Source organism: Nuphar pumila, chromosome 17, assembly GCF_984573655.1.
Source record: "Nuphar pumila chromosome 17, dmNupPumi1.hap1.1, whole genome shotgun sequence".
In the NCBI taxonomy this organism is placed as follows: domain Eukaryota; kingdom Viridiplantae; phylum Streptophyta; class Magnoliopsida; order Nymphaeales; family Nymphaeaceae; genus Nuphar; species Nuphar pumila.
Window position 1 is genome coordinate 82,160,196 of NC_143265.1, and position 27,291 is coordinate 82,187,486.

At 41.5% G+C, this 27,291-nt stretch overlaps 1 protein-coding gene across 1 annotated transcript; it reads right to left on the bottom strand.

Annotated features, from left to right (window-relative positions):
- Positions 1–1,670: 1,670 nt before the first annotated feature.
- LOC149812502 (protein PLANT CADMIUM RESISTANCE 6-like) lies at positions 1,671–5,261 on the bottom strand. Its single transcript, XM_089993066.1, has 4 exons — positions 4,784–5,261; positions 2,938–3,009; positions 2,639–2,851; positions 1,671–1,753 (listed from the first exon to the last, which is right to left on the bottom strand). The coding sequence occupies exons 1-4, from the start codon at positions 5,259–5,261 to the stop codon at positions 1,671–1,673; spliced, it is 846 nt and encodes a 281-aa protein (XP_089849192.1).
- Between the last annotated feature and the right edge of the window lie 22,030 nt (positions 5,262–27,291).

The window sequence follows — 27,291 nt, forward strand, 5'->3', positions numbered from 1 at the left end:
ATATTTTGGTATATGTGGATGACATTTTGGTCACCGAAATTCTTATGATTTTGCTAAAAATCTTATTAAATCTATTGGTGATCTATTTGCTTTGAAAGACCTAGGTCAGTTACATTACTTATTGGGAATAAAAGCTCTATATACATCTCACAATTAATCTATTTCTATCTCAAAAAAAGTATATTATGTATTTACTCATAAGATACAATATGTTGGATGCAAAACCCATATCCATGCCTATGGCATCTTCCATCAAGTTGTCTGTGTATTTGAGAATCCTCCTACATTATATAAAAGTATTATTGGAGCCCTACAATATATAACCATGATTCGTCCAGATTTGGCTTATGATGTGAATATAGTGTGTCAATATATGCACCAACCCGTAAGCATGATTGCTCAGAGCATGATTGCTCACTGAGCCAATGTGAAGTGGATCATGCAGTATTCAAAATATTCTATACAGTTTGGACTGTTATTGAGAGAATCAAAATCCAAATCCATTTTGGTCTATGTTGGCAGACCATCCACTTTTGGACATGCAGTATTATAACATTTCAAAATTGGAGTATGCACATTGAGATTGATGTGCACTTTGTTCGGAAGAAAGTTGCTAAATGAAGTCTTAAAGTGTCAAAAATTGCTTCTTAAGATCAAATGGCATATATTCTTATGAAGGCCCTTTTGCTTGCTCAGTTTAATGATGTCAAATCCAAGCTGAACATCGCGTACAGGATAATTCACTTGCCGGAGGCTATTAAAGATTAGGATGAAGTTATTAGCAAGTCTCAAAGGCTCAATGAAACCTAGGAAAGTCCTCCCAATTTTGGTTATGAGTTCCAATGAAGAACCGTCCAATATATAATAACAAGAGTCTTGATGAGTCCAAGTTACCAAAAGTTTTTGGCCTTTGTTATGTTAACAAGAGCTCAAAACCATGCAATTCTGTGAGCTATATATATGGAACCTCTCTCTCTGGTGATCGAATAAGAGAGAAGAAAGACTAATCCGTGGAGGATGAACCACGTAAATTAGTGTGTGACATGTGGTTTGATTTTGTCTAAATTTTTGATGATATCATAGTCTTAAAAGTTAAAACATTTTTGCTTTTACATGCAGCTTGATACATTGGCCCATAGATATAGCTATACACGGTGAAGTTGTGTGATATTTTGATTTTTAAAGTTAGTGCTTTTGTTTTTATTCATAGCATTTCTTTTATCTACACAATGTCATTATTCTTACAACACAAATGATGAGATATAACTTTCACAAACTCGTAACAATTTCAATAGAAACTCATACCAAACTTTTTAGATGCATGTTTCAATGAAAAAATATCCGAAACTTTTGAGAGCCTTATGTACCCATACCCGTATATATCTGGTACCCGTACCCATCTCTGGCAACCATGAATTAAACCACAAAAGGGAAAAAGAGAAATGCATTTAAAAAATTATAAACCTAGAACAAGACACTGAAATCCGAAACCAAGATTATTTCATGACATATATGTCATTTCCTTGGTGAAGATTGATGAGCATCACAAGCGTACAGGGTGATTGGTGTACTTGAACCAAAGGTTCATCAAACTCTGTTTTCCACACTGCCAAACTTACATGGAAAAAGGAAACGAATTGAAGAATCGAAATTCTTTGTTGCAAATTATTTCAAGCCATCATGGTTTGATTCACTGGGGGTGTCATGGCCACTTGTTGTCGTTGGGCTTGTAGCATCATATTGGCTTGCCATCCTGCACCAACCATACAATATTAAATATTTAAAGTTGGTCAATTTCGTTAATTAGAAGGATACTAGTATGTAGGAGTGTCAATGGGTCGGGTTTGGTTCGGATCCAGGTGATACTAGACTTGGACCCGGTTTTTGGGTATAGTATCGGGTCCGGACCTGAGTCTAATCGAATCCACTATAATAAAATCCATAGCCAGACCCGATAATAACTACAAGAACCAGACCTGGTAAACCATATTTTTTACCATTTTTACATTGAAAAATTGTGGGACTAATCGGAACTCGGGTCGGGTCGGGTCCGGGTCTGATATAAAATTTCACAAACTATACCCAGGTCCATGTATTAATGGGACCTTCAATCTGGACATGGGTCTTAATCGGGTCTTATTATATATCACGTACCCGAACCTTGTAGGATTTGGTTCCAGTTGGGTCCGGGTAAACCAGGCCCGTTGATACCCCTACTCGTATGTCTCCCCCCCTCCCCCTAAAAAGGAGGATACTCGTATGTCAACTCCATCATGTTCCAGCAGGTCAAATTATTCCAAAGACTATCGTGCTCGTGGTGCATGCGTACAAATACTAGAGAGGTATCTCAGATCATCACATGGGATCCCCATTTCCAGCAAAAGATATTGTCAAACATGCCAGTTTTTGCACCTTTTTCTTTTTAATTTTAAAAAAATGATATCTTAATGCATGATGGGTTTGAAAAACAAGTCTCCAGAATTGCAAGAATGGATATGAAAGAAATTCATTCTCTTTATTGGCCATCAGACAATCATCTTATGGCCCTTTTCCCCCTTTTTTATTTATTTTTATGTGGCTTTTATTTTTTTCCACACACACACACACACACACACACATATATATATATATCACTTACCTATCCCAGGGTCTAGGCCTCTGTTTCTCAGCTCCCTATACTCTTGGCAGAGAGCACACATCTCAAACAAGAAGTGAGTTATCCAATCAGGAGCAGGGGACTCCATCAGACCATACTTGCTTCTCAGCTTTGTTCTGTAAGTGCAGGAATATATGCATGGCATGGCAATGCAGAAGGCTATTGCACCATACATCAGACCACCAGTGACACATGCTGCACAATTTCAAAACAGTAGTTTAGTGCATATTGTGAAAATATGGTTGCTTAAATTACATGAGGAATTCTCAAAAGAAACCTACTGGTCTGGCCATTGTCCAGGATCTCGGCTACTTGTCCAAATGTAACGCAAGGAAAGAAAGCAGTAATCAGAGCTGCAGAAACAAACAGAAAGTCTTGAGCTTGAAACCTTATTAAAAGGGTAGTAATCATAGAAGGGATTCAGTTGTGAGTTTGTTCAAGAGGGAGCCATCTTCATTCAAAAGATATGAAATAAATAACTGTCAAATAAACGCAAAAGATGCAAGAGCAACGCCCAATATGAGAGCAGATCAGGTGCATTGTGATTGCATGCTTTTTGTGTGCTGCTGCACCTCGTCACCGCTACAAGAAAATTGTTAATTAGCGACGAAAATTTGCGATGGATTTTTTCCGTCGCAAATTAGCGACAGATTAGCTAGAGAAAACTTTCTTCATGAATCCGTCGCTAATTAGCGACGGATTAGCGATGAAAGTTGTTTCATCGCTAATCTGTCGCTAATTAGCGACAGATTAACGACAATAATTTTTCGTCGCTAATTCTCAATACAAGAAAACTATTTTAGCGAGGGATTTAGCGAGAGAATTTTTCCGTCGCTAATTAGCGACGAAAAAAATCCCTCGCTAAATCCTTCGCTAATTTTCGATTTAAACCGAGCGCGAAATTTTCCCTCTCTCCCCGTTCGAAATTTAAATCGACCGCACACGATTTAAACCACTCTCTCCCCGTCGAAGAGCGCGCTGGAGAGCATGACAGCGACGAGGCAGTTTCACGGAGGACGGCGACGACGGAGGACGGTGACGACGGAGGGCGGCGACGCCGGAGGACGACGACGATGGAGGACGGCGACGACTTCGGAGGACGCAGTTTCACGGAGGACGGCGACGCAGGAGGACGACGATGACTTCGGAGGACGCAGTTTCACAGAGGACGGCGATGGCGACGACGGAGGACGGCGATGACTTCGGAGAACGCCGTTTCACGGAGGATGGCGACGAGGCTGAGCGATTGCTGGAGGACAGCGACGCCGGTTCACGGAGGACGGAGATGCCGAAGAGCACCGGTTCACGGAGGACGATACAAGTCCGTCGACGAGGCAGAGCGATAGTTCTGTGCAATGCCTGTCGGGTGCGGTATAAGTTCGGCTTGTTGCTGCCGGAGTACCGCCCGACAGGGATCAAATTTTTTTTATTTTTATTTTTTTAAATTTAGCGACAGATTAGCGACGGATAATGTCCGTCGCTAATCTGTCACAAATTTGCGATGGAATTAACGGCAAATAAGTTTTTCGCCAATTAGCGAGCAAAAATTCGCGATGACCTCTATCCATCGCTAATCCGTCGCTAAACAGTTTAGCGATGGCTTAGTGATGGATTAGCGATAGATAGAGGCCATCGCTAATCCACAATTTTCTTGTAGTGCACCCACCTTCTGCTGTTGGGCCCCAGAGCTCACATACATCTCAAAGATGGCGGGTGATCAGGTGCAGAAGCACACTAAAAGTGTGCAATCATATTGCACCTAATCCTCCTCCCCTCAATATGGTGCTTATAGAGCTGCTTTAGTTCTAGATATATAGCAGTTTATTCTGTAAGGACATCAAAACTTAGTCCATTGCAAAACTTTGGTTGAATTAACCATCTTATCAATGGCTGCTAGTTTGTTGGATACTGACAGGATTGGCCTAAACTTGCTGTTCGGGTTCAATAATAGGCTGATCGAAAGTAAATTAACAAAAAAATCAAGCCAAGTTGATCCGTTTTCAGAACTCAGATAAAAACCAATGAGTTGAAACACCAAAAGTGTCATAGATCAAGTACCTTAAATCAGGTATTAGTCTAAGGGGACCAGAGATTCTAAAACCATAATATATCAAAAAGAAAATGTACCATTGGTAGGATCATCCAAGCAATCAAATAGGCCAGTCGTCCATGGGGCATTACCATACTGACCCACCGGAGCCACTTGTGGTGTCTGCACATATGGTTTCTGGTAAGGGACCCCTTGCATCACCGTCGGCGGCGCTGCAGCTTGGTAGTACTGCGCACCACCCGGTGGGTAGTTCTCATAAGGCTGAGACTGTGGTGGGAATGGTGTAGCTTGAGTCTGAGCTTGTGGTGGGAAAGGTGTGGGTTGAGATTGAGTCTGTGGTGGGAAAGGTGTGGCTTGAGGTTGTGGGGGTGGGAAAGGTGTGACTTGAGGCTGGTAGGTAGGTTGGCTGGGTCTCTGGGGAGATGGGGGAGGGTAAGGGGTTGGGCTCTTTTGCTGCTGGTTGTCTGGCACATAAGGTGGATTCCCTGGTGGGTACTGAGGGGCTTGAGAAGGATGAGGTGGTGTTGCATTTGGGTCACCTTGGGGACGTCCCATTTCTTCCACCAATTTGTGATTACAAGCTTGAACATGTATAACTTCATTGATATATGCATCAATTTATAGGCTAAAGCATCACCATAATTATATTGTGAAGTGATAAATTTCATGTAGTTGACTTGAGATAGGATAAATTAAGATATTATAAGCGCGTAGGAGAGTTTTGCGGGTCAACTTGGCATCATGGAGTGGAAATAATGGATTAGTGATATAATGGTCCACATCTAGTGAAGTTCCGAGGCAATGCCAACTCGTTTAGGCCAATATTCTTAGACCAAGTAGCCCTTAAACAGCTTCATTTTGATTGGGTTGAAATCTATTGGCTGGCAACATACTGTTCAATAATTTTTTATTTAAAGGCTGAAACATGCTTTGAGGCAGTGCACTTCATATCCTCGAATGTTCATCTTATTATAGTATTCCATAATCTGAAATTACCCAGTGGCATTAAGGGGTTTTAGTATATAATATGTGAAATTTATTGGCTTCAACAATTGACAAAAGATCCAGCTCATTTTTCAATAGGTAAACCTGTGGTCAGAAGGTTCACCAAGTGGAGCAACATGTCAGAGTCTTGCGGTTGTTTGTTACTTTCCGGCTTCATGTGAAGCATTGCCAAGTTGATGAGATAGACCATTTCTTCTATTAACATTTCCTTGTTGGTAGGGGTATCAACGTTCGGACCTACGTGGAACAGACTTGGATCAGATTTTCGGGTATGATATTGGGTCTAGACCCAGGTCTAATCGGGTCTGCTATAAGAGAAACCATACCCGGACCCGATAAAAACTACATGAACCAGGATCATACCCAGTAAAATAATATTTTTATTAATTTTATATTAAAAATTTGCGGGTCATAATTGGAACTCGGGTCGGGCCTGGGTCTGATATAAAATTTCACAAACTATACCCGGGTCCACGTATTAATCGGACCTTTGGGTCCAAACTTGGGTCTTCTTATTTGTCACCATACCTGGACCCTATAGGGTTTGGTCCGGGTAAACTCGACCCATTGACACCCCTACTTGTTGGACAACATCAACTTGGTTATTTATTTATTTGTTGATTGTATACTAAATTCCCGAGGATAAACACTGCAAGAGTTGAACCTGATCGAGACCCCATGGTTATGATAGTGTGACCCAACCATCCAGGTATTTTTTTTTTACTCGGAGAAACCACTCAAGGTGCAGAGACCTAGCCGTGCTGGCTCAGCCTGCCTTACTTACGGACTCTGTCCATGTCAGCATAAAACTCCAAGAACTTATCCCTCAACCACAGGGAGTCGCCAAACTTCGGTTTTACTAAGGGGGTGATGCCCATGAAATTTGAACCCAGACTGCCCGTCAATCGGTCTAGGCCCCATCCCACTACTCCAAACACCTTGAGTCTACCATCCAGGTATTTCATTCAACCCTAAATATCGACTTAGTCGTGTTTAAGAGGACGTCAACAAAACAGATCTAATCGGCCATAGTTTACTGAAAGCAAACAGGGTTGAACATAGCCGGCTGAACTGGAAATATATACCCTTACGCAACATGTTACAAGGAGACACCCAGCCTAAAACAACCAGGCATGCTATGACACATTAATTATGTTATTACTTAAATTTTTTTTATAGTATTTCAAACAAAATGTATTTTTTACATAGTAAAATATCAAAAAATATTTTTATTCATTAATAAATTAAAAATTCTAAACCCTCATGTCTTACTTTTTAAAATTTTTATACACTAAGTATCCCTCGAACTCGTATCACACAGCTGTGAGGGTTGCCTGCATGGCCAGCGGGGTGGTTGTGATGGTGTTGAAATGAACGTGCCAGATTAAACCCCCCTGGCACACAGCTGTGTCCGTGCTATTGAAGGTAGGCCATATATAAAGCATGGTAGTTGTGGGCTCTACCGGAGGTTTGCCTCGTTGGAGAGTGGGTTCATTAAGTGGCCCAGTTCTCGATGAGGGTTCCTCATCATAAAAAATAGCACCTCAAACTCGAAGCATGTATCAGGTCATGCATGCACGTGTCTTTGTGACCATAGTGACAAATTTGGCAAGATTTATGAAAATCTTGCGAAAAATTATCTAAAAGTTAAAAACGGTATGGTTTTTATTTTTAAATAATTTTTATTTAACTGTTGCACCATAGTCAGAACCTAATGCACATCTTCACATCGAGCAAATCGGTTTCTTTGATATTTTTCATATGTTACATCATGAAGTTGGCAGCATTACATCGACGATCGGTGCTATTTGCTCAATGTTACTTTCGCCAGGTAAGGCTGAATAAAAAATATGAATAATTGCAGCTGATCAATCGTTGATTTCTTCCAAGTTCAAAGACCGAGCACGCTTTGAAACAGTGGATCTCATACCAAATCAGGCTGAAGAAGTTGCAAAATGGTACTGACCTCCATTTTTTCCAGCAGCCACCTCAACCTTTTTTTTTTTTTGTAAGAATACCTCAACCTCTTGTTAATTTACTTTTTTTATATTTAAGCGAAGAAACCAACCCCAAGATCATAAACCTAGCCGCGCTGTCTCTACCTGCCCTACTTACCTCTTGTTAATTTATTTGCTCATCCCTTTTTCACAGGACACGTGGTATAACTCAATGTTTGGTACCTACCTATAGATCTCTGTTTGGGAGCTGGATGAGAAGTAGATGGTATTTATAAACGAGAGGAGAATGGTGCTGCCAGCAAGAGTAGAAGATCTGTCAAATTACTTTGTGATCTGTCATCTTGATGGCTCAATGCTTTTGAATTTCATGATCCATGTGCGAGTAGACCCACTCGAGCATCTTGCCTGTGAATGTGCATCATTACCCTTTGGTGTGTTTTAACAAATGTGCTTGTTGCACGTTTTGAGGTTTCCTCGACTTCTCGTGTTACTTATCGTAGTACAACATATTGCCGCTATCTAAGGGCACAACTAAGATGGTAGGCATGTGTTTCTCAAAAGAATAACCCAACTCAGAGATTGCATAATGTAATTTTATGCTTAGTCTTTATCATTGAAGTGTCATGCAAGGCTCAAAATTGATGCAACGAAACCACAGAAAAATACGATAGCAAAGCCTAGGCACATAAAGTGCGGCAACAGTATAGTAAATGCAACAGGTAAAGACAAAAATAAATATAGAAAATAAGCCTATGCATATCAAGCACGACGACGACAAAAAGTAAAAGTAGAACATAAAGACAGAAAGTAAGCGCAAAAAGTAAATACAGAAAGTAAGTCTGGGCACATAAAGCTTGACGACAACAAAAAGTAAGCGCAAGAAAAGTAAGTTTGGGCACATAAAGCGTGGTGGTAACAGAAAGTAAGTGTAAGAAAAGTAATCCCGGGCACATAAAGCGCGACAACAACAAAAAGTAAATGCAAAAAAAACAAAAAACAAATAGGACAAGGATCGCGAAACCACGTCATTGAATTAAAAACATACGTATATATATACTTTGCTTTTCCAATTTTTAATTATATTGTATTTGTTTTAGCTTTTTATTCGTTCATAGTCCTTTCACGCAACTTGCCCCTATCTTGAGGGGTTGCATGCCAGCTCAAGGAGAAAAATAAATAGACAAAAAAGCAAGGCAAGAGTCGACTGCCAAAATGAGCTCGGCCTGGTCAGAATGAGCAAAAGAGGCAGAGGTAGGGGCTTGGCCCCTACCAATCTGCCAGGAAAGCAGAAGGTGGTAGGAGCTTGGCCCCCTTCCAATCCTTTTGAAAAAGCAGACAGGGCAGGGGAGCTCGGCCCCTACAGACCTACCGCAAAGTGGGAGGCGACAGGGGCTCAACCCTTGCCAGTCTGTCGCAAAAGACCGATGGCGGCAGGCGCTCGGCCCCTACCGGTCTTTAGAAGCCTAGGCGGTAGAGGCTTGGCCTCTGCCGGATCCGTACGGAGATAGGTGGCCCTGCCCCCTGCCTGCCCAACGAAAAGACACAGAGGCAGGGGGCCTGCCCCCCTCCTGCCAGCAAAAGCAAAGGAAGGGGCGAAGCCTCTGCCTGCCAAAGAACGCAAAGAGAAAAGAGAGAGGGCCTGACCCCTCCTCTGTGCACAGAGGGAGCAGAGAGGGGCTCGGCCCCTCATCGGCAGCCGCAGAACACAGGGAGGGGCTCAACCCCTCCTCTATGTACAAAGGGGAGCAGGGAGGGGATCAGTCGCTTCGCTGCAAATAGGGGACGCAGGGAGGGGACTCAACCCCTCTCTTGCATACAGAAAGAACGGGGAGAGGCTCGGCCCCTCCCCTGCAAACAGGGGACACAGGGAGGGAGATCAATCTCTCCATTGCGTACAGAGGGAACATGGAGGGGCTCGGCCACTCCCCTGCAAAAAACAGGGCAGCAGGGAGGGGCTCGCCCCCTCCCCTATGAATACAGGATGGCAAGGAGTGGCCCGACCCCTCCACTACGAAAATGAGAAGAAGAAGAAGAAGAAGACAAAGAAGAAGGTGAAGAAGACAACGACAAACAGAGAGGGAGGAGCTTCTGCACCTGAGGGTCATCGACAAGCAGCTGACGACAACCGAAACATCAAGAGGGAGGGAGAGTAACAAAGAGGGTTGGCGGTGCTGTCATCGGTGGCTGTGCTTCGCCGGCGGCGACAGTCGGGAAGGGTGAAGAGAGGGAGGGAAAGAGCGGGGTGGGAGAAGGGGAGGTTGTTGAAGAGGCCTCTGATAGGGAGAACTCAGGGCGGCGTCGGAGTGTCGGGCGAGGTCACCGACGAGGCTGCCGAAGAGGGGAAAAAGGGCTTGCCAGACTGGAGGACAGGGGAGGCTATCGACGATGGGTGGCCAGAAAAAGAAGCGAGAGGGAGAGCGGGGGTGTCCAGTGAACGAGGATAGAGAAAGGGCAGGGGAGGGTTTTGCGTAATGCAAATCCTCCCCTGCATGCTTTAATAAGCACGGGGGGGGGGGGGTATCGGTACCCGGTTCAGATCCAGACCTGATCTGGGTCTGACCCAAAAGTTTTTTTTAAAAAACCTTGGGTTTTACATATCAAATGCATTAAAATATTATTCTTAGTCTCACAACAAACACATTCATGATACGAGTCATATCATATGCTAACATTCACATGACATGATGAGGTACTGAAAATAAACATGTAATATTTACCACAACACTATAATCCTTATGCATCTTATTGAAAATATCATCCATATAGATTTTTAATTATGCAATTCAATCAATCTATTCATATACATGAAATAATCTACATACTTTTAAAACACATGAAATCACATAATAAGATGCATTTATGAAAAAAATTGTATTTTATTTACTTAGGGAGTTATTTGAAAATATTCACTTATTCAAATCTTAAACTAAGTATCGACCTTAGTCTTTCTGCAAATCTTGATATCAAATGAGTAGAAATCCCAAGCAATTACTAAAACCCCCATTAAAGTCCTTATTTGTGTAAAATTATAAAAACTCCTGAGCCTCCTTACCAAACTTTGATATCAAGTTCTCAGAGTTTGCCATCTTGTCCTATGCCAATGAATCCTTCTCAAAGAGAGAAGTTCAGAAGTCCAAAATCACCCGAATCTGATATTAGATTGATGAGTTATGCTTGATTTACTAAATGAGCATAACAAGGGCAAAACAATCTTTTCACATCTCAAACAGGTCGAGATCTGAATAATAAGATTCTTGAGAGATCCAAACGACCCTCTTCATCTGATTCTCATATTCAGGATCAGATTTTCCCCGAATATGAATCCTATATATCCAACCCAAAACAAGTATATATGTATTTTGTTTGCACTCTATAACCAGTTAGCCCAAGTTGACTTATTGGTAAGAAGTAGTTTCCTTCTTTTGAGAGGTTGGGGGTTCAAACCCTAACCCCACCCTCTCATACTCTATTCTTCTTCTTGTCAAAATTCTGGATTCATTGAACCTAATACAAACCCAGCCTGATCTGAGCTCAATCCCCAAACTAAACCTAACCCAGTCTTAGCCTGATCTAAATTTAATTCAAACTGGACCTTTCTGATTTAGTTCTATATTTTTCAATTCGGATCCAGATCTAAATCTACTCTAATGTGGATCCAAACAAAACAAAGATCCAATCTATGTTTCTCATACTAGATCTGGACCTGGTTCATTCCGGGTTTGGTATCAAACAAATCCAAATTCGATCCAAATTTTGGATTTGGATCCAATCATATTCATTTTGGGTTTGGTCAAACTAGACCCAAACCCGATTTGTTCTGGTTTTGATCCAACTGGACCCAAACCCAGACCCAGTTCAGTATAGGAAACTGAGACAACCAATGTCTCGGTTTTCCTTTATATATATATATATATATATATATATATATATTACATACTCTTATTATTATTATTTATATTTAACCAATGCTTTGTCTGGGTCTCACCTAGACCAAACCGGTCTGGGTGGGGACCCACCTGCCTCGATTTGGGTTGCTCTCAGACCGAGGTATCCGACTGATTTGTTGCAGTCCAACCCTAGACCGAGTCATCTAAGTTTTATATCATGCTAAGACAGAGAGAAAAATCACTCTGTCTCCTTCCCTCGTTGGACTAGACTCGGTTCGGTTCCCTTCAGACCGAGTCAGTCTGTGAATGGACTCAGACAGATAGCCTTCACTCTCTGTCTTGCCCCCAAACTGACCAAACTCTGTCTGTTTTCAACCAGACTGAGTTGGTCTGCGAAACGACTGTCGCTCTTTATCTCGCCCCCAAAATGACCAAACTCAGTCTGGTTTTACCCAAGCAAAGTCGGTCTTCCGATGGGTTGAGACAATGCACTGTCTTGCCCCCCACTAACAGACTCGGTCTGGTTAAAAACTAGACTGAGTCGATCTGCCAACAGGCTGAGATAGAGAGCTTTCACTCTCTATCTCACTCACAAAATGACCAGACTCAGTCTAGTTTTAACCAGACTGGGTGGGTTAGCGAGACAGAGCGTCGATCTCTCTGTCTCGCCTAGTGCCAGTGACCTGGCTCGGTCTAGGCTCATCTAAACTGAGTCAGTCTGGTACCAAGCCATATTGAGATAGAGAGCACCACTCTCTGTCTCTCTTTCTCTCTATTCCCACCCAGACCGAGTTGGCTGGTTGTTGGCAAATCGAGCTGAGACAGGGAGCCTCAAGTGTCTGTCCAAACATTGCCGGATTGGGTTCAGTCTGGGTGACCAGCCTGGCCTGATGGCATGCTCCCAACAGGCCGAGACAGAGAGGTCTGCCTTAGCTGGGCTCGGTCTGGGCTTGTCAGTGCCGAGAGAGAGAGAGAGAGAGAGAGAGAGAGAGAGAGAGAGAGAGATTAATGAGGGTAAAACGGATAAAGGGAGAATATATTAATGAGGGTGAGATTGTTATAGGTTAGAATTATTAACTATAGTTAAGGGGAACATAGCCAACATAAGTATGCATTCTAACAACCAAGGATAAAAACATGTATTTGAATTATCGATTTCTTGGATACGAATCTGAAATATCAAGTACTGGGTATGTTTTTGTAAATAACCAAAAAAGAAATTTGTTAGCTGACAGACCACTGGTTTGTAATTCTAGTTATGATCATAGGTATGCCAAACCAGCAAAAATAGATTCCATCATCTGACATATGATGGGGCCTTCTTGCATTCAATCCTGGCCGTCCAACCAAAGGCTAAGATTATTGCACATTCTCACGTGGATGTGGACTGATCCTTGGCATTCAGATGCATCAGTTGAACGACTAAGATCAACATAAGATCCTCTGTATCATATGTCAGTTGATAGGATCCCTTTTGACTTGGGGTTGTTGACTTTGAACTCTATGCTTCATTTCTCTTATCTTGTCATCCTGGATCAAGCTGTATAATATTTTAGATTTTAAAGGGACAAACCATCTGAATTTCTGCATAATATATTAAGTAATTAGTCAAATGATCCCAAAAACCCTTGGGCTAGTTGTGTAGATGCAAGAATACTGTGAACTCTCTTGACATAAATGCATTCAACAAAAGGGAGGATCAGGTGCAATGTGGCATAGAACTCTAGAGGCCAGGATCCCCACACCCGGGACCTATGTTGGATGTTGACGTAGGTAGGAGAGATGCCCATGGAAATCGAATATTTCTATTAGGGTTTTGAATGTGCCTTGGAAGTAGGGGTTGTCAACGGGTCGGGTTTACCTGGACTCGACCCGTACCAAACCGTATAGGGTCCGGGTATGCTGATAAATAAAATGACCCGGTTTAGATCCAGGTATAGTTCCTGAAGGTCCAATTAATAATACATGGATCATAGTTTCCTTTGCATGTTTGCCATCTCCGTTGCACCACTAGTAACCCTGACTATTATTCTTTGTGCTTAATTTTCCCATCTGAAACAATAATTTCCATTTTCTGTAAAGGACAGTATATGTTTATATCTTTTGTTTTTAGCAGTTATATAAATGCAAACATAAATAAATAAATATGCATATGCTGACATTTTACCAGATTTTTTCGCGCGAGAAACAAATTTTTAATTTACAAGATCATATATTCGCTGAGTTTTTCCAGAGAACCAGAATTGTGACGTTGGTTGAGTGCTAAAGATCCTATGTTTTATATATTGTGATTAAAAATCATATTTTTATTAAAAAAATACCATCCAAATTTTGTGATTAAAAATCATATTTTTATTAAAAAAATACCATCCAAGGGTTGATTCTTATTAAATCTATCATGTTGAATCCATCTATAGAGTCAGATTTGATCAAAACAACTTCATAAGATTTAATAAGTGTATGCAGACAGGGGATGAGTGAAGCCCAACTGCTATTAGTCACCTTTATTTTTGTTTCATCTTATTTTATATTTCTATTAACAAAAATGATTTTTAATTGGATTAAGAGAAAGCGACTTTTGTTTCTCATGGAAGCGCACAAGGTTTTGTAGGAATTGTCTAACTCACGGGTGTGTCCATCGCCTTCAGAGGTGGACCATGTAAGGCAAGACGGCCATGGGTAGGGCTGGTAAACGAGCCGAATGAACCGAACAGAGCATGTTAGGGCTCATCTCGTTTACTAGTGGATTGAGCTCGTGGCTAGGCTCGTTCGTGTTTGGCGGAGCCGAGCTTGTGCTTGACTCGTCCCTGAATGAGATAAGCCAAACATGAGCTAGCTCGTATAAAAACATTACATGTTATTTATACATAGTATATATATTTTTATATATTATACTTGAAAATATATATAACTTTTTATAAATTACACTTAATAGTCCATATTTTTAATGTATATATGTTTCATTCATCCTTTTTTATATATATTTTATGCATTCTTTCTTTTATATATTACACAAAATATATATTATCCATAAAATATATATATTTTATCTATATGAGCACTATCGAGACAAGCCGATCTGAACACCTTGTGTTCGGGCTAGACTCATTTAAGCTAAACGAGCTGCTGATGGCTCAGCCCGCCAACTATATGAACCAATCATCGAATGTGACGAACCAAACCGAGCTGAGTCACGAACTGCTCGGTTCGTTTACAAGCCTTAGGCAGGGGGCCCCAACCGGGGTTTTCTCTCTAGCTTCGGCAAGGGTTCCTCGTCATATATAAAAACAAAACATTTAAATTATGCATTATTGTTACTCAACTAAGAAGCTGACGAGAGCAGACCGGGTCATAGTGTATACTGTATATAATCAATTATTAATTATGTGTGATCCCTACCACACATCCCACTTGATGGAGATACGCGTGGGTCCCATTCTCACAGATCCCAAGGGAAATGCACGGTGGTAAGGCGAGATGTGCGGTGGAGATTGAATATAACCAATGATTGGTTATATACGATATGATCTGATCTACTTTAGAAGCCGACCCCACGTAGTTGTGAGTTGGGTCGTGGCTTCATGGTGATGATAAAGTATGATGTTAGCCAAACCATGAATGAGAATAGAAATGAATGAAATTCCAAGGAAGATGTCTGCAGTCTGTGGGTAGCTATTCATTGATTCTGTGCACTTTTCCTCTACAAATAGCAGCCAAAGAGACGAGTCTTAATTATCAAGTTAACACATCACAACCCTCTAGGTGACAACCTTTCGTTATTGACAGCCATATTCATCAATATTCACCATGTACCCTGACCAAACCCAACCCATGAATGTTATTAGCCCTCTGCAACCATGGACCACTGGGCTTTATGATTGTAGCCAAGATCCCCTCAATTGTAATTTTTTGTTCCATTTGTTCATCCTCCTTTCTCAATTTCTAGTGTGCTGTGTGTGCGGTTTCACACTATTCCTTCTTTTGATTTATAACCCGAAGAAACAGCACCCGGCACAAAGGCTTGGTTGTGGTACCTCAGCCAGCCATAGCTACGGTCTTTGTGCCGACGGCATAAAACTTCGAAGCTAGGACCCCCACCCCAGAGGCCTATGCTGAGAATCGAACCTTGACCACCCATCTAGTGGCCAAAGCCCAACCCCACTATGCCAACCCCGTAGGGGCTGTTTTCTTATTATTCTTGTGCTATAACAGTTAATGGTTATTTTGATTTGTTAGGTTTGCTTACGTGTTTAGTCCCATACGTGGTTTTCGGGCAGAATTCTGTGATAATCGACAAAGGAACTACATGTTAGTCTCTCTCTCTCTCTCTCTCTCTAGCATGCACCTTAATCTGATTACATATAGCATGCATATCTGATTAGTCTTTTTTTTTTTTAAAGAAACGTGCATATCTTATTAGTTATTTAGGCTAATATAGGTGAAGTTTACCTAATATAATCTTTTTGAAGTTTATAATGAGGATCATGGTCATTAATCCAAGTTAAGTTTGAAAAAAAAGCCTGATGTCAAATCTTTGCCACCTGCATATACACGCAAAAACTTTTAAAAAGGATCCAATCCTTCGACATAAGATAGGTTCCATCGTATATCGATCCTAGCCTCTTAGCTGAAGCATCTGAACCGCTAGGGTTAGTCCACATTCAGGTGAAAATGAGAACCAATCTGAGCGGTTGATTGGATAGCTATGTCAAAGGACTGGATCTGTACTTCAAAACTTTCTCGAAAAGGATTGTTACCTTTCTTTTATTTTTCTTCCAAACAGGTAGATAGGGCCTTTTTTGCACATCTGGCAGCATGAAGAGCTAGAGACTTGATCTCTACGTGTTTTGTTTTTAATGCTCATTTTGCATAAAAGAAAAACTAATACTATTTGAGTTTGTTTGCATGAATGGTTGCAGCGTGTGCTGCGAACTGCTGCATTTACTATCAGACGTCGGCAATCTGCTGCGGGAACCTCTACCCAGCCATGTACAGGTCGAGGCTCAGAGCGGAGTTTTCGCTTCCGGAGGAACCCTGTGGGGATTGCTGCATCCACCGCTGGTGCGGCCCTTGTGCGGTTTGCCAGGAGTACAGAGAGCTCAAGAACCGTGGCTACGACCCTTCTCGAGGTACCTCTTCTAACCAACTCCCCTCACCATTTCAAGAAAATTCTTAGCTGCTTGATCCATTACGTACTTTGAAGAAACTTAATCGTACTCACCGTCTATTGCGTGCATGATGGACGGTACAGTAAAAAAGATACAAAATGCGCAAAAAAAAAAAACCTTTAGGCTGTTTTGAAGTGTCACTAAAGGTTTAATTTGAGTTGAGACCTTCAAGCACTCAAAAGCGCCGCTAAGGGTTATCTGAGGACAAGCCTGGTATTTTTTGTTTTAGCAACAGTTTTGAGCGCCGCTAAATGGCTTTTTTTCCACGTGTGCGATGGATGCTCAACAAGATCAGGTTTTTTTATACAGTACGTATGGATCAAGCAACTACCGCTCATTATATATATATATATATATATATATATATATATATATATATATATATATATAGATAGAGAGAAGAGCCTGGGTGCTCGTGCATAGGGTTTTTAGGTTTTTTCATTTTATTTTTAAATTCTGACCGTATAGATGTGCTCTATGTACTTGATTCTATAGGGATGAGCTCTTGGAGCGTTTGATTCCATGATATGGTTCTAAAAATCAATTATCCAAAATCTTCGTAAATTTTCCATGCTACAAATATCAATTTTTTTTATCGAAAACACATGATGCAGGTATAGATTCTTCATAAATAAACCATGCCAAACACATTTATGGGATCAAAACTGTGAAAAAATACAAAAAAAAGTAGAAAAACCCATTAAGTGCCTCTCTCTCTCTCTCTCTCTCTCTATATATATATATATATATATATATATATATATATATATATATATATATATATATATATTACACCAGAAGAATACCGCTGTACCTGACTACCCTCCGGAATACACGGAAGCCGATCACGTCATGCTGAACATTCATGCCGACATCGTGGCCATCCGTTTGATGCTAAAAAGTCAACAAAACAGATAGATGCTACGTGGCATTCATCTAAAATTCATACAGACGGCCACGATGTCGGCTTGAGCAAAAACGCTCATTCAGCATGACCTGATCTGCTTCCCCATAATACAGCCTGTCAGCTGTGGACCCCAACAGTGGGATGCGGCCCCTGAGTTTTATGCCATCAGTTGCAGCGATTATAGCTTGACAGGCCCCACTGAGAAAGCTGTCATGCGATTTGTTTGTGTCACGTAAGCGGGCAGTACCAAGTCTGACTTAATCGGGGTTGGCCTAATCAGTTTTGGATGGAAAGAGATAATAAACCCAGATCCGACTATCTTAAAACCCAGTATTTACACTTAATCGAGTCAGGTTTTTAGTGGGATTCAGGTTCGGGTTTGAAGGCCAAACTTAATACCAAACCTGGATTCGATTATTAATCAGATCCAGATTTAGCTACCAAAACCGCCTAATAGACTAGGATTCGGGTCGGGTAATGAGTTTCACCTGAACCGTTTGCATCCCTATCTCCCCACCTGGCATAAGTCTCCCCATGTAATAAACGTAAAACTTATAGGGCAAGGGCTGTCAACCGGCCTGATTCAAGTCCGGTTTCCTGAACCCGACTCAAACCCGAGCTTAGGATTTGGGCATAAAAGCACTGCACCCGTAATGATGGAGGGTTAACTCAAACTATACAGGTGGGTCTGAGCTGTTTTGTTGAATATTTGACCTGACCTGGTTACTAACAGGTCGGATGTGACTGGATTATGTCCGAATTGGATCTGATGCCACCCAGATTCTGGCATAATGAAATAGGCCTGCTTAGTTTTTTGGTTGTACCCACAGTACTACCCAGGTAAGATTTATAAAACTTCATGTCACACCCTGGTTCAATAGGAATCGTAATTAAAATCCGGTATTATTTATTTTTGGACCTAGGTCATGTTCTTAGGGATGCAAACTGTTCAGATCTGGAACAGCTAAATGCATGGGAGAGTGGGATCCGGAACACCAAAAATTGCAAAACCTTCATCCTGGATCCAACCCACTAGCACCCCTACTTGTTCTACCTATGCTGAGTCGGGGTGGACTTAGACCGGGGACGATACCAGCACATCAACAGTCAGACCTGGGTTTGACCCACGTAGGTCCAATGCAGGTTTGATATATAAGGTCACATTTGGGTTCCTTTTCTCTCATTCCAACGTAAATTGAACCGGAAGATTGAACCAGACTACATGTTATCTGGGTGGACTCTGCTGCACCCTAATGTGTCAGGTATTGGACCCACTGAACGGCAGCCCAACATCTCTTTCTTTAATGAAAACAGCCGTGCAATTGGCTCTAAGAGTCTAGACGCTATTTATAGGTCATGGTGAGCATGTTAATATGTTCTCTAATTGGACCATGATGAGCTGCACCAATGTGGTCCGACCTAGGTTCGGTCTGGGTCTGCTGGGTCTGACCCAGAAACAAAGCTTGAGCTAATGCTGGTTTTTGTCATGTATTATTATTACATAGGCTGGCAAGGAGGTGTCAAAGTGGCCCCGCCAATGGCGACCGGGATGAGCCGTTAGATCGTCTGGTGAATGCGAGGGATTGTGTTAAAGATGTTATTCTTTTTCTAATTTTCTTGTGAATTTTATTATTACCTTTTTTTTGCTTTTTTTCTTCTCTGTTTGTGCTCTTTGTAGAATAATTGGGTGAAAATGTGTTGAGATCAAACTCAATAAGGTTGTTAATTGATGGGGGTCATGTATTGCCAAAACTGGTTGCGTCATGTAAAGTTTTTATTTTAATTACTAGAATATTTTCTTTGCACAGAAACGCCCATTAATCAATTATAACCCACATACACACACTACATTAGGGGTGTCAACGGGTCAGGTTTACCCAGACCCGACCTGTACCAAACCTTATAGGATCCGGGTATGGTGATAAATATGAAGACCCGATTAAGACCCAGGCCCAGACCCAAAGGGTCCGATTAATACATGGAGCCCAGTATAATTTGTGAAATTTTATACCAGACCTGGGCCCAACACGAGTTCCGATTAAGACTGACAAATTTTCAATGTAAAAATGATAAAAAAAATATTATTTTATTGGGTATGGTCCGGGTCTGGTTCATGTAGTTCTTATTGGGTGCGGTATGATTTCTTTTATGGTGGGTCCGATTAAACCCAGGTCAAGACCCGATGCCATACCCAAAAATCAGATCCAGGTCTGGTTCCACCTGAATCCCAACCAAACCCAATACCCCTACACTACATGAAGAAAAAGGTAGGTCTCAAACCCCTGCTACATGTCCAAGGTAAGTTTAGAAGTTGGCCGGCCATATAAGCTTAACAATAAAGGGTGATCATGGACTTTTTTTTTCATATCTACACGGAGAAACCACCTACAGGATCAGAGACTTAACTGTGCTGGCTCGGACTGCCGTACTTACGATCACTGTCCTGGCAGCGGAAAACTCCCTGGCCATGAGTGTATAGATAGGGTAGAACAATATTTGCAATTTTTCCTATTAAATTTGAATACGATGGCTTAACAAATACATAGTAAATCCAAGAAGTTGCATTTTATGACTCAGACACGGATCTATAATTGAATTTGACGATCTAAATTTAATAAGACATGGTTCGGAGTGTTTATATTAGCTTGAATTCAGATTTGGATTTCGATCTAGATTTAGGTTTGGACAGGATTTGCATGTTGTCTGATAGGTTTCAGTGTCGTGACAAATACACCACATCAAAGACAAGCGTTATTGACCCACATGGATCGTTAGTTGAATCAGTTATAACTCACATAACGGCATGTTTATATTCATTCAAATTTGCATCCAGATTTGGGGATTTGGGTCCAAACAAGATTTTCATTCTAATTTTCAGCACTGTCACGGGCTTATATGGAAGCTCCATGCGGCACCTGGTAGTTCAAACCAGGTCAGCCTTCCGAGTCGAGAAAGCAACACAAACACCATGCACAAGGGTGTAAAATCACAACAGAGCACACACAAACTTAAAGAGAGCAACCAAGAGAGCAGCAGTGAGAGATAGAGAGAAAGTAACTCATATTCATAAGTTGCAAGATTACAAAAGAAAGTAAGGGGGGGTGGGGGGAACCGTAACAATTGCTGTTTACGAAGGATCTTAGGACAAAGGCAATTTATGTACACTACGAAGGATCAAAGAGGTATTTAGATCAAGAAACAAAGGTGTCAACCAGGCGGTGTGAAATACTCTCCCCCGCTTAAGCCGACGTTGTCCTTGATGCAATCTGCTGTTGGTAGTCTTCAATGGCTGGCTGAAACTGGCGAATATTTCTTGGAGTCTCTCAGCTAGCTTCACTCTTTGGCAATCATTTCTATTTCACAAGATATTTCTTCACTTCTCCTAGATAATTGTTGACGTGATCCATGATGAATTCAATTTTCCTAGAGGTCAATGTTGGGGCTCACTGAGGAATGGAAGCCCGCTGAGGTAGACTACGACTGAAATCATCTTCATCTTCGTTGAAGGGCTTTAGATTACACACATGAAAGACAGGATGAACCTGAAAACTATTAGGAAGGTCTAGCTTATATGCTAACTTGTCAATGCTCTGGATGACAGAAAAAGGTTCATCATATTTTTGAATGAGTCCTTGATGATGTCCCCGAAAGATAGCCGTTCTCTCGGGGTATAGTTTAACCAGTACTTTATCTTTGACTTGAAACTCGACATGCCGACGATCTTAATCTGCCCATTTCTTCATTTATTTCATTGCTTTGTGTAGAAATGCCTTTGCTAATTCTGTCTGATCATGCCAGTTCTTGACAAAGTTATACGCAAAGCGCGCATTTCCTTGACCTTGGGTGGTGATAGAGTATGGTGTCTGAGGTTGTTGTCCTGTCACAATCTCGAATGATTTGTGTGCCGATGATTCGCCATTTTGAAGATTGTAACAGAATTGAGCGATATCCAATAAATTCGTCCATTTTTTTCTGATTTGCACTTAAAAAGTGCCTTAAATATTCTTCTAGCATCCCATTAATACGTTTAGTCTAGCCGTTTGTCTGTGGGTGGAAACTGGTAGAAAAGTGTAATTCTGATCCCAGCAACCGAAAGACTGCTCTCCAAAATTTACCTGTGAACTGAGCATCCTGGTCGCTGATAATACTCTCCGGGATGCCCCAATATTTCATGTCATGCTTCACAAAGAGTCGAGTTGTATCTTTCGTTGAACAATTGTTAGGACCAGGCGCAAAGGTCACATATTTTGAGAATTTATCAACTACAACGAAGATGATACTGTTCTCCTTAACTTTTGGCAGACTGACAATAAAATCTATAGAAATGCTCTCCCAAGGTCGGCTTGGGATGGGAAGCGGCTCTAATAGACCCACAGTCTTCTGATTAATGGCCTTATCCTGTTGTCAAATCAAACAGGTACGTACGTAACCATCTACATCATTACGCATTTGAGGCCAATAATAAACTCGCTCCATCAATGCCAATGTCCTTTCTTGCCCCGGATGTCCTGCTCAAGGAGAGTCGTGACACTTCTTCAATATCTCCTAATGCAAGGATCCCCATCGGGGTACGTATACTCGATTCCCAGTTGTTATCAGCAATCCTTCTTGTTCCCAAAATCGTCTTGTCTTTCCTTCTTTTACCAAAAAGAAAATATGTTGTGCCATGGGGTCTTCTCGTAAGCCCTCTCAGATTCTGTCGAGAAGGTCGCTTGGAGGTTCAATACTCTCACTTTTATCTTCAATCAAAGTCGCCAATCTGGCCTTCCTGCTCAATGCATCCGCTACTACATTGAACCTTCCCAGCTTGTACTCCAGAATCATATCAAATTCAGCTAAGAACTCTTTCCACCAAGCTTGTTTAGGACTAAGCTTTTTCTGTATTTGAAAATAGCTCATGTCAACATTGTCAGTGTAGACAACAAATGTCGACCCCAATAAGTAATGCCTCCACGTGCATAAGCAATGCACGATGGTAGTCATTTTTTTTTCGTGGACTATGTATCGCCGTTCAACACTATTTAGCTTCCGACTCTCGAAGGTGATAGGATGACCATCTTGCATCAATACACCTCCAATGGCAAAGTTTGATGCATCTGCGTATACTTCATACGGTTTTTCTTGGTTCGCCAGTTGTAAGACCGGTTCTTTGGCCATGGCATTCTTAAGAGTCTCGAATGCCTTTTGACATTCCTTTTGCCAATCCCAACTTCTGTCCTTCCTCTGCAACTATGTTAGAGGCATCACAATGGTTGAATATTCCTCAATAAATCGATGGTAGTAATTTGCTAGGCCAAAAAAGGACCGTAGCTCAAGAACCTCAATTGAGATTTTCCAATCCTGAATAGCTCTTACTTTCTGACTATCCATCTTTAGACAACCCTTTCCAACCACATGACCCAAAAAAACTGATTTCTTCTTGGCGAACATACACTTCTCTCTTTTTACGTACAACTCGTTGTCCTTAAAAAATTGAAACACCGTGCACAGATGTTGCTTATGTTCCTCCATGTTTCGACTATAAACAACAATATCATCCAAATGCACGACCACAAAATGATCAAGATATGGATAAAATATTTGGTTCATTAGTGTAGAGAAAGTTGTAGGGGCATTCGTTAAACCAAAAGGCATCACTAAAAATTCAAAAGCACCATATCAAGTAACGCATGTCGTCTTGGCCTCGTCTCCTTCCGCCACTCTAACCTGTCAATATCCTGATCGCAGATCTAATTTTGAGAAAACTCGAGCTTCCCCTAACTGGTTGAACATATCAACAATTAGCTAGGGGCAATGGATACTTATTCTTGATAGTCAGTTTATTGAGTGCCCTATAATCCACAAACAACCTCTTGGACCAATCATGTTTGGTTTGAAAGAGCACGGGAGCTCCGAAAGGAGCCTTTGATGGTCGGATAATACCAGCAGCCAATATATCGTTCAACTGTCTTCTAAGCTCTATCAGTTCGGGCGGAGCCCTTCGGTATGGTACCATTGTGGGAGGCCTTGCACCCGGTACCAACTCTATCTGATGGTCTACTTGCCTTCGCGGAGGCAATTTTCTTGGCAACTCCTGGGGCAAAATTTCTTGGAACTCTTTTAATATCGTAACAATAGGAGACAATATATCTCCGGGGGGGTTTTCCTATGTTTCTTCTCACACAGCTACTAGAAATATTCAATTGCCTCGTTGGAGGCCTTGTTTTATCTACAATGCAGAGACCATATGGATGTTCGATGTTCCCAATGTCGAGGCGGGGATCATGTAAGGGGACTCTTCACTCATGAAGCTGACAACATCCAAGTGGGGCATGGGTACAACCTTATTCGCCCGTAGGAACTCCATCCCCAAGATTACTTTGAAATTGTACAACGGAGGAATAGAGAAATACGTTCTCCAGTCCATTGTCCAGCGCCAACTTGTACGTTTTGGGCTACTCCGAAGATGGGTTGTGCCTCTGAGTTCACGACCTTCATACAACTGGCTTTTTTATCCCATTGCAAGCTCAATCTACGAGCTTCCTCTTGGGCCATGAAGTTATGTGTGGCTCCCGTATCAACCATCGCATTAGTAGTCCTCCCATTGATAGTCATCGTTAAGTACATTAGTTCCTTCTTAACCACGGGCACTGCAGAGGTGGACCCCTCTTGTGCATTTACCCTTTGTAAGGCTCCCATTTTGACTTCCTCTTCCGTGGGACTCTCTTCAATCTCGATAGCATTAGCCGCCCTTCGTCCCATATTTCCTTGATTTTGGTTGGGGCAATCCCTCGCAAAGTGATTTCCACTACAATACCAACACCGAAGGTTCAGATGTACCGGTTTGTTTCCCAAAAGTCCCTCTTGTCATGCTTGGGGCTGATTTCTCTGGTCTCGGGGGGATGGTCGATATTGATTTCCTCCTTGGCCTTTTGCAACATTCCCCTGATCCTTCCTGTGGGGTGGCCTTGCTTGAGGTCCTCCTCGATTAGGGAACTCGACTATTTGCTCAGCTATCACCATCGCACTTGCAAGATCCGTCGGTTTCATCCGAGCCAATTCTTGTTGAGTCCAAAACTTTAAGCCTTTTTTGAAGAAGTAAATGTCATCCATTTTTGACATGTCCTCTATATCGAGCATCACTACCGAAAATGCCGCCACATATTTTTGAATGCTTCCTGTATGTCTTAGGGCTATCAACTTGTCACAGGCAAGTTCTTCAGCATTGTGTGGAAGAAAATATCCCCTTATTTTTTTTGAAGTCATCCCATGATTCAATCATAACTCCTTCGCGTTCCATACTTCGATATTGCGTTCTCCACCATACGACGGCCACCTCAACCAAGTATCCAATCGTCGTACGTATTCGATTAGCATCAGTGTCAATCTCTGCTTGATCGAAAAATTGTTTCATATCCTATAGCCAGTTTTCGACAATCTTGGCATCTCTTTTCCCATTATATTTCGACGGTTCAACTGGTTTCAACTTGGGGCATTCACAACGAATCATCATCGTGTTTCCCCCATGTGGGTTGTTTCCAAGATTTCTGGCATTGGACACACCACCAATTCCGTTTCCCAATAGCCTTTCTAAGACTTCATATCATTCCCAAAGTTCTCGCATTTCAGCCTCTTGCATACCCAACCGATGTGATAACTCTTGGACCGTAGCCCGCAGTTCATCGGTATTAGCCCTCACATCACCATCTAACTTTTTGAAGTCAGCCTGTGCACTTTTAACAGCAGTGGCACAGGCACGAACGTCACCTATCAATTCTGTCATTCTTTTCTCGACTTTGGTCACCCGTGTCTCTATAGGGCCGACCATTTCTTCAAAGCGAGACATTTTTGTCGACTCCACGACAGATTTCTCCTTTTCTGCCTTTTTCCCTTTATGGACTTTTCCAAGGAGTTCTCCTAACTCCAAATCCATTATTGAACTCAACTCACAAGGGTTTCAACAAATACCCCTGTTTTCTTCCCCCAATTCTCGAGTAGGATCTGGTACCAGTTGTCATAGGCTTATCTGGAAGCTCTGTGCGACACCTGGTAGTTCCAACCAGGTCAGCCTTCGGAGTCGAGAAAGCAACACAAACACCCCGCACAAGAGTGTACAATCGCAACAGAGCGTGCACAAACTTAAAGAGAGCAATAATGAGAGATAGAGAGAAAGTAACTCATATTCATAAGTTGCAAGATTACAAAAGAGAGTAAGAGGGGGGGAGGGACCCGTAACAATTGTTGTTCACGGGGGATCTTAGGCCAAAGGACATTTCTGTACACTACGAAGGATCAAAGAGATATTTACATCAAGAAATAAAGGTGTCAACCTGGCGGTCTGGAACAAGATCCATATTACTACAAAACACGTCTTCTTGCAAATTGGAGTGAGAGAACGGTGGCTGTACCTAGCTGCCACTGGTTGCAGTGATGCAGAGAGGTGACTCCTGCACCACGGAAGAAATTTGAGGTTCCTCGATATCATGGGTGGGAGCGGGAATTAGAATTCCCACCTAGAGAGATAGGAACTCTAAACGGAGAATTTAAGTGAATTATAATTCTTTTTACCAAAACTAAAGCTGGATACAAACATGAGAATTTGACATGGCTGAGGAGCATTAGGAATGTGAATTCTCTTTCCTCGAAATTCACCTGAATCCAAACGCACCCTAACTATCTCTACCGAAAGCAGATATTCGAGCAATTAAAGCATTGATCATACAATATCATGAAAAGTTGATGATTCTAAGCCATTTCTGGGCCGAGTATCTCATGTTATTGACATTGGGTGTCCTTAATTAAACGGAATTCCATTTTCATGTAATTTGCAGAACGTAAAAATAATACCACAATTTGACACATACCAAACCCATTCATCAAGAGAAAGAATAGAAAAAAAAACAGAGTATGGAGGCCAAGTTTTCATGAATACATGGTTTGAATCATTGGTGTTACCATATTCTGTTGGGGTTGTTGACACTGAATTCTGTACATATTGCCCAGCCAACTTGCAAAAATCCAAACGATATTTTAGTATGTTGGCAAGCCTAAGCATTTCTGCAATATATTTGCAATGTTGTGTGCAGGTTGGTGGTTTATGCATTTCCGTTATGCAGCCCTGCTGTACATTGTTTTACCATAAATTGGTGGTTTTCCATGTCATATAAATTGCCCATATTTTGAAGGCATCATGATTTTATTCTGATATTTTGCAACAGATACAATCCAATAAATAGGTTATATTTCAACACATCATCGATTTTGAAATGACTCATCTTTAATTTTATAAAACATTTTGTAATGTTAAAATATCGCGAGGGTAGCAAGAACCCTCACGCAAGAATTACTTAGAATGACCAGCGGGGGCTCCGCTTGTTTGGAAGGAGCACTTAATGCACGTCACCTTGTGTTGGGACGTTGCAAGTTCCAATCCCAATGGTATGCATGTATATCTGGTAGCTGTCTGCCTAACACCAGCTTTCTCGGTCGAAACAAAGAATTACTTGAGAATGAAATTTTTTAATTACATTGGTTTTAATATATATATATATATATATATATATATATATATATATATATATATATATATATAGAGAGAGAGAGAGAGAGAGAGAGAGAGAGAGAGAGAGAGAGAGACGTGTGTGTGTCTGTGTATATATAATCCTCAGACATACACCCACT